This window comes from Seriola dumerili, unplaced genomic scaffold (genome assembly GCF_002260705.1).
Source record: "Seriola dumerili isolate Sdu_G_001 unplaced genomic scaffold, Sdu_1.0 BDQW01000302.1, whole genome shotgun sequence".
In the NCBI taxonomy this organism is placed as follows: Eukaryota; Metazoa; Chordata; class Actinopteri; order Carangiformes; family Carangidae; genus Seriola; species Seriola dumerili.
This window is the reverse complement of record NW_019174557.1, coordinates 559,709-568,585: the sequence shown is the minus strand read 5'-3', so window position 1 is coordinate 568,585 and position 8,877 is coordinate 559,709. Positions and strand designations below refer to the sequence as shown.

The following is an 8,877-nucleotide window of genomic DNA, read 5'->3' as shown; positions in this document are numbered from 1 at the left end:
ATGCACATCAAGTCTATTATTATTGAAGGGTTCAAATCCTACGCTCAGAGGACGGAAATCAACGGCTTTGACCCGCTGTTCAACGCCATCACAGGACTGAACGGCAGCGGCAAGTCCAATATTTTGGACTCCATATGTTTTCTTTTGGGCATTTCCAATCTCTCACATGTAAGTGTGCTGTCTGGGATAACGTTGCTTTAAGTTGAAAGTTTAGTAGAATTTTGTATTGCAGTGGTCGCAAGTTTACTGTTGTGTTTATCGTAAACTAGCTAGCAAGATAACGCAAGACTTAACACATGTCCCTTTCTTACATTTTCATTTGAAAGGTACGAGCCTCCAACCTCCAGGACTTGGTGTACAAAAATGGACAGGGTGGCATCACCAAGGCCACAGTGTCTATTACCTTCGACAACTCCAACAAAAGCCAGAGCCCTCTGGGGTTTGAAACCCACGATGAGATCACTGTCACCAGACAGGTTGGCATAGAAAGAAAGACGCCATCACTTCTGAAGACTCTGTAAATGTTGCACAAAGTAATATACAACAGTATTATACATGAAAATTTCTTTCCTCAAGGTGGTGATTGGTGGCAGGAACAAGTACCTCATCAATGGAGTTAATGCCAACAACACCAGGGTGCAGGACTTGTTCTGCTCTGTTGGCCTCAATGTCAACAATCCACATTTCCTCATCATGCAGGTAGGTCTTGTGTGTGCAACAGTTTGTATAGTTGTGGTTTTAGCCCTCTACAGTATTTTATTTCATATGATGTTTCTGATATTTCAGGGGAGGATCACCAAGGTTCTAAATATGAAGCCGCCAGAGGTAAGACATACACAATTTGTCAACCATCTCAGGATCAGAACATTTTCATTTCATTGCCTCTTTTCAAGTATTCCAATAATGACCACCATCTCTTCTCTTTTTTTTTTTTTCAGATCCTTGCCATGATTGAGGAGGCAGCAGGCACAAGGATGTATGAATGTAAAAAGATTAGCGCTCAGAAAACAATTGAGAAGAAGGAGGCCAAGCTGAAGGAGATTCAGACAGTACGTCAGACATCCAAACTCATTATTGACTAATGTGTCTTTGTTGATTCTGCAGTTGGAAGCTGCCAAAAATATGATTGCAGTTAATGTTGAAATATTTAACTATGTCTCTTTGTTTACTCTTTTAGATTTTGGACGAGGAAATTACTCCAACCATGCAGAAACTGCAAGAGGTAGGTTGACTGCAAAACTACACTTGCACGTCAAGAGCAATACATTTTCCATCACACATTCAGTTTTTTAGTCATTATTTCCCTTTGTAAACTTTCCTCCCTCTGTAGGAACGATCATCATACCTGGAGTACCAGAAGCTGATGCGCGAGATCCAGCACTTGTCGCGGCTGTATGTGGCCTGGCTGTTTGTGTGCGCGGAGGAGACCAAACTGAAGTCGGCAGAGAATCTGAAGGTGATGCAGGATAACATCACCAAGATGCAAGCCAGCATGGCTGAGAATGAGAGCAAAGTCCAGGAGCTCTCAGCCCAGATTCAGGAGCTGCAGAAGAAAAAGGACCAGGTACAGTGCAAGAGAGGGGGGAGATAAGATTAGGATGCTTTTTAAACTTTTTTTTTTCACATCTGAGAAGAACATCTGCTGCAATTTGAGAATGATTTGATAACTTATTTGTAACTATATTGTCCTCACTCTTAGATGTTGACAAATTTTATCTTTGCTATATGAAACTGTGCAAAAAGTGTTGTACTGTATGCTTTTATGAAACTACAGCAATGAAAGGGAATTTTGAATCATATTGCTTTGTCACTGATGTTTATCTGCTCATCTGTAGGAAGTGAATGGAGTACTGAAATCCCTTGAGGAGACTCTAGCAGATGTGCAACGTGTAGATGCCAAAGCCCAAAGTGCACTTGACCTCAAAAAACAGAATCTCAAAGATGAAATGAAGAAGAGGAAGGAGCTGGAAAAGAGTATGGAAGAGGTAACGGGACCATGCTACCAATCCATCCACCAACATTAAGATAATATAGCAATCAATGAGACTTGTGTAATCTCTTGTCCAAACGAAAACTTGATGGTACTTTGTACTTTGCTTTTATTTATATCAGACCTTCAATTACATCCCTTTTTCCTCCATCCTCAGGACAAGAAAATGCTTGCGGTAAAAGAAAAGGAGGTTTCTAAGGTGATGGGACAGCTGCAGACTCTACAGGAGGAGGGACAGAAAGATAGTGCTGCTCTTGAAGCGGCCGAGCAGCATTTCAAGGCTGTGTCTGCAGGTCTCTCCACCAATGAGGATGGAGAAGAGGCCACATTGGCTGGGCAGATGATGACCTGCAAGAATGACATGAGCAAGGCAGATACCGAGGCCAAGCAGGTGAGGAAAATATGTGAAAACATCAGCCAGGGATGTGATGCTTCAAGTTTGGAGTTTCAGGTGCCAGTTTACAGTATATTAAATAGCAAGTTTTCAGTACAAACATTTGTACTTGGTAGCTTGACTACTTAGGTTGCCCCATGCTGGTAAAAGTTTTTGTAACATCACTACTGTAGTATATTATATTACCACTACCATTGTACAGTGTACATCACACAGAAGAACTATGGGTCTATCTTTAGCCTTTGTTTACTTTGTAAATCTGTTTATTTATCTTGTCTCTGTCCTCTTTCTTTATGTCCAGGCCCAGATGACACTGAAACATGCCCAGACGGAGCTGAAGACCAAGCAGGCAGAGGTGAAAAAGATGGACAGTGGCTACAAGAAGGACCAGGACAGCTTGCAAGCCGTCAGAAAAAACAGGGAGAAACTGGAGGCTGAGCTGGCTAAACTCAACTATGAAGGTAGTTAGAGTGTGTGTCTGTTTCTGTCCAAGCAGAGGCTCTTGCACTCATGGCCGTTCCCCTTTTTGCCAATCATCCTGTAATAACAGTAGGAACATGTCTGTCTGTATGCAGATGGGAAGGAGGAAAGTCTGCTGGACAAAAGAAGGCAGCTGTCCAGAGAGGTCGCTAAACTTAAAGAGACCTATGAGCGTCTCGTGTCCCGCTTCCCTAACTTGCGTTTCGACTACAGGTAAGGACTTTGCTGAATTAATTTACTCACCTTTGTAAATGTGCAGTATATTTTGAACATCAATGGTCCCACTTTGTAATGTTCTGATAACAAGGAGGATTAAATGATCTTTTCTAAATGTAAATGCCCTGCAAACTCACAAAAGTGTTTTTGAGTTATATTGCCTGATTAGACTTTTACACTTTTTCTCACGACTGCAGGTTTTTACAGACTGTGGTAGCTTTGCTCTACCTGTGTGTGGGACAATCTCAAATTGTTGTTAGCGCATGGAGTTTGGTGACATTGCCTAAATCTCAGTGTACAGAAGCTCCGCTCAACTTCAAACTGAAGAGGTCAAATCTGTCAGAATAAATCAAAACGTGTGGGAGTGCAGGAGGAGACAACATTTAAGATACATTTCAATATTACGATAAGCAAATCCCAGATGACATTGAATCTCATATCATAATATTAACATTGCATTGATATATCGTGCAGCACTATTTAAAACACTAAAGGTACAAAGTTCTTCCACCTTTAACAAATGCACCAAAATGAACTGAAAAGTCAGTGGGGTGTTGGTCAGCCACAGTCTGTACTTCCATCTCAGTCCTGAGGTCTAAAAGACCTGAGTGGGTACAAGGGTGCATATGGTTTAACTGAGCTCAAGTAAAGCCTTGCAAATGATCTGATTGATTCTTAAAGCTGAGTGATAGATTTGGTCAGATCAAAGATTTTGTCTGGATTGTGTTTCATGTGTTGTGCTGTGTGTTGTTGTATTTTAGGGACCCAGAGCGTGGATGGGACCATAGCAAAGTGAAGGGGCTGCTAGCTAACCTGATCACAGTGCGTGACGTCTCTTATGCAACAGCACTAGAGGTGGTGGCAGGAGGACGGCTCTATAACATCATAGTTGACACAGAGGTAGGTGTGGGAGTGGGTAATGCATGTTATTATATTGCAATTACATTTAGGTGTTTATATTCTTGCATGGTGATTGTGTCTTCGCCAGGTGACGGGTAAAAAGCTGCTGGAGAAGGGAGAGCTGCAGCGGCGGTACACCATCATTCCCCTGAACAAGATCTCTGCCAGGACACTCAATGACAAAGTGATCAACACCGCCAAGAGCCTGGTGAGAGATCTCAATACAGCCTGGTTTGGAAATTAAATAAGTTGTTCTGTTTAACCTTGAAACATGACTCAGTGTCGTTGCTGACTCTCTATCTTTTTTTCACTCCCTTTTGTCTCCTCTGTCAGGTTGGAGACGATAAAGTCCACACTGCTCTGTCCCTGGTGGGTTATGAATCTGACCTGCGTAAGGCCATGGAGTACGTCTTTGGCTCCACTCTGGTGTGTGACACCCTGGACAATGCCAAAAAAGTGGCGTTTGACAGGCAGGTCATGACCAAGACTGTCACTCTTGGAGGTGATATCTTTGACCCACAGGGAACACTGAGTGGAGGTGAGAACAAGGAGGATGCACATAATTGAGTGTGTGTCGTTGAGTCATCAATGTGTAAGGTAGAGCAAACAAACACCCAGGATGTGTTTTTAAAACGATGAAAAAATGGCAGTTTGACGCCCATTGCTCCCAAATGATGCTCAAAACTGCACTTTGTTTATCACAAGCACTCAAAAATAAACTCCTCAGTGCCAGTTGATGCACTTTCTAATCATACGTATGTCTCTTTGTTTCTTTACTATCTTTTTCCTTCCCTGCTTTTTCTTTTCCAGGCGCTCGATCCCAGTCAGCATCAGTCCTGTCCAGTCTGCAGGAGCTGAAGGACGTTCAGGACAACTTGAAAGAAAAGGAGGCCCAGCTTCAAGATACTGAGCGACAACTGGCCAGCCTCAAGGGAACTGCAGAAAAGTATGAAGACACAAACACACAAAATACCCACACAATTCTAAATTGTCAGACTGATACAGCAACCAGGCGGATATGTTAGCTAATATCAACTTATGGAAGATACATAGGTGATAGTGTATATGTTGGAAAATGAATAACAAAAAGTGAAGTACAGAAATGCCCAACTAGGTCTGAGATCAGAAAAAGTCCTTAATGAATCATGGTCAGAATTCAAAATTAATTATATTAATACTTACTTTTTTCCACCTAACCCCAAAATTTTCCTCCTCACTTCACATTTACTCCCTACAGGTACCGTCAGCTGAAGCAGCAGCATGAGCTGAAGGTAGAGGAGGAACAGATTCTGCAGGCCAAGCTGCAGCAGAGCTCCTTCCACCAGCAGCAAGAGGAGCTGGAGAGGCTGCGCAAGGCCATTGGTCAGAATGCGATGAGAATCATACAAGCACTTTTAAAATCACATCTAAACAGTCAACACATACTGTGTACAAACTGTGACTCCATCTAAAGTGACACCGTCTATACTACACAGAACTAAACTATATTTGAACAAAGCTAATGCAAGGCACCTGCTTTACTCGTGTAACTTATTTATGATGTGTTTGCCTCTCCAGAGGAGAGTGAGGAGACTTTGCGCGTCACCAAAGAGGTGCAGAAACGGGCTGAAGAGAAGTACAAGGTGTTGGAGAACAAGATGAAGAATGCTGAGGCAGAGAGGGAGAAAGAGCTGAAAGCCGCCCAGCAGAAACTCAATGCAGCCAAGGGCAAAGCTGATGTCTTTAATAAGAAGCTGAAGCAGAAGCAGCAGGTACACTGACCAGATACACAGTCATACACAATCATCCTCTACATTTAGCACTTGAAATTGATCCAATGTATTTTATTCATTTGTTTTGATTTTTGCATGCAGGAGTCGGACGCTGTGGCCCTGGAGCTGGAAGAGCTGCGGAGGGAGCAGGCTGGTTATGAGCAGCAGATTCAGGCTGTAGATGAAGCCATGAAGGCCATCCAGGAGCAGATAGACAGCATGGCTTGCACTGTATCCCAGGGCAAGGTATTTGTCATGTCATGTATAGACTGTGACGTGGCCACAGTTTTGCACTTGTAATGTTTCCATCTGTCCTCAAAACTACAAGCACATTTTTAATGTACATGTTTAGTGAATTGATGTGTCTCTGAATGACTCACTGTTCTTCCCTCTTTCACCATTCCTCATTTTCTCTTTTGGGATGTAGGAGGCTGTGCGTAACGCCCAGGAGGAGTTGGCCAAACAGAAGGAGGTGATCATGAAACAGGACAAAGAACTCAAGGTGGATATAATTTTGCCTTTAATGCTTTGGTTTTACCCACTCTTGAGAGGGGGTTTAGTAGGAGGTTTCATGCAGGGATTAGGGTTTGAAGACCCAAAATGATGCAATATATCATAGACCAAATGCAACTCAGCTGTAAGTTTCTTGAAAGAAGAAGTGATTACTCCACTCTCACTTGTCTAGTGCTGAATAATTTCACTGCTTAGAATTTTAAAATGTTGAATGTTTTAATTATTTAATTAATTTCTTATTTTTATCCATTTGAATGATCCAGGGGAAGAGCACTGAGGCTAATAAGATAAGGGAGCAGAACAACGAAGTCCAGCTGAAGATAAAGGAGCTGGAGCACAACATTAGTAAACATCGCAAAGACAGCCAGGATGCTGCAGACAAGGTGAACACAAACATTAATTTGCTTCTACTCCAGCCGTTAACATAATATACAGTGTTTTCATGACTCATTAGGTTAATGAGTTTCATTTTATTTATAGTGATCTGGGTCTTCTTAACATTTCTGCTCCCCCTTTCCTTTCTTCGTCCAGGTGTCTCGCATGCTGGAGGAACATGATTGGATTCATTCAGAGCGCAAGTTCTTCGGACAGCCAAACACCTCCTATGACTTCAAGAGCAACAACCCCCGCGAGGCAGGTCAACGGCTGAAGAAGCTGGAGGAGACCACCACCAAGCTGGAGAGAAATGTCAACAAGAGGGCCATGAACATGCTGAACGAGGCAGAGGAGAGGGTGAGGAGAAACGGACAGAAAGGGGCGTGAGAGATTCAAATGGGGAAGAAAATGTCAACCACAGCTTTGTCTAACAGTTCCCCCATCTATCCTACACATTTGTCTTGTCCTGCAGTACAACGACCTGATGAAGAAGAAGAGGATTGTGGAGAACGACAAAGCAAAAATCTTGCAGACCATTGAGGAGCTGGACCAGAAGAAGAATGAGGCTCTCAACTTGGCATGGCAGAAGGTCTGCTCTCTTTTGCATTTCTTTCCTCTACCTGGCAATTGTCCCTCTCTTCCATCTAGCATTGGGTTTATATTTGACTATATATATTTGAATACATATACCAAGATAGATATTCTAGATATTCTCTTACCATCCTTCTGCTGTTTTTTGCTCATTTAAAAAAATTTCAAAACAACAGTTTGTAACTTTTTCTTCTCCATCTGTGTTCCTCTATCTCAGTCAAAACTGTACTGATTTATTTTTAACTGTGTGAATGCCACCCACAAATGCTTTAAAAGAAATAATTAAAGCTAACTGACAATTCAAGAACAGTGTGACACTGAACACTAGCTGCTACTCAACTAAAATCATTGTGGTTTGAATCAGTTTAAAGCTGACACTGTTGCATCACTGGCCCCATTGTTAAGGACCTGATGAAAAGGATTTTACTGTTACTTTCAGTTGTCTTGTTTTCCCTCTTTTTCTGCAGGTAAATAAGGACTTTGGCTCCATTTTCTCCACCCTGCTGCCAGGGGCCACTGCTAAGCTAGCTCCTCCTCAGGGCGGTGGTGTCTTAGAAGGCCTTGAGTTCAAGGTTGCCTTGGGCAACACCTGGAAAGAGAACCTCACTGAGCTCAGTGGAGGACAAAGGTCAGCAAAACCGCTCTGTCATCGTCATTTATTTGTTATTGGACAGTAGTAACTATGATAATGAGAGTTTCTTTGTCAGGCTTCCAGGGATGATAATGAGGTCAGTCACTTTTATTAACCGCCCTTCATGTGTGCTTGTTTTCAGATCACTCGTGGCCTTGTCCCTCATCCTGGCCATGCTGCTGTTCAAACCTGCTCCCATCTACATCTTAGACGAGGTGGATGCTGCTCTGGATCTTTCACACACACAGAACATTGGACAGATGCTGCGCACACATTTTAGACACTCCCAGGTCAGTTAAAACACCGGAACATACAGTATATTCACCATTATTTATTTTATAAATGTGCACGTCAGCTACTCATTTATTAATTGTTTTAACACTCTCCCTCCAGTTTGTAGTGGTGTCTCTAAAGGATGGTATGTTCACCAATGCCAACGTCCTGTTCAAGACGAAGTTCGTCGACGGCATGTCCACAGTGACACGATCTGCACTCAGCCAGAGTGATGCCAACCCTCCCCAGAAAGGCCAAGACAAGGCTCGTCAAAAGGACAAGAGGAACAAGCAGCTCATCGGTTAAAAACTATACAGGAGTAGCTGAACATTAAGGTTCACTCTATTATGTCTTCAAGAAGCTATATCACGTGACATAACAAAATATGGTATCTGTTAATAACTGATAAATTGTGTATACTTCTATTTCCTCTGGGAAGTAATTTCGCTTCATATTTGTAAGAGTTCTGTCATTTTTACAACCGTTTAGTCTTATGAAGACAGTCGAGCTGAATTTCTGTTTCATGCTTATTTTGTGTTAATGCCATGTGTCCTCTTTGTTCAGCTGCTTGGTGTGTGGAGTTGTTCACATTTTTGTGTATTTTAAAGTTTTTAACTGTATATTTCTTTTGTCTAAACTGTCTTTGGTTATCCTGTCTCTTTTCTTTCCTTTGTTCATGCTCTTCTACAAATTATCAGTTTTATGTGCCAGCTGTTTCCATATATTTTAGTAAATAAAGTAAGTCAAATGACAAAGTCAAATG

At 42.2% G+C, this 8,877-nt stretch overlaps 1 protein-coding gene across 1 annotated transcript; it reads left to right on the top strand.

Moving 5' to 3' along the window:
• smc2 (structural maintenance of chromosomes 2) lies at positions 1–8,849 on the top strand. Its single transcript, XM_022758696.1, has 25 exons — positions 1–168; positions 327–476; positions 577–699; positions 787–825; positions 939–1,049; positions 1,178–1,222; positions 1,331–1,564; positions 1,836–1,985; positions 2,148–2,381; positions 2,686–2,845; positions 2,960–3,077; positions 3,842–3,980; positions 4,069–4,188; positions 4,314–4,518; positions 4,791–4,926; positions 5,218–5,342; positions 5,538–5,731; positions 5,834–5,977; positions 6,159–6,233; positions 6,508–6,627; positions 6,776–6,976; positions 7,092–7,208; positions 7,678–7,838; positions 7,984–8,131; positions 8,235–8,849. Exons 1-25 carry the CDS (start codon positions 1–3, stop codon positions 8,418–8,420), a joined length of 3,603 nt encoding a protein of 1,200 aa, XP_022614417.1. The 3' UTR covers positions 8,421–8,849.
• Positions 8,850–8,877: the final 28 nt, after the last annotated feature.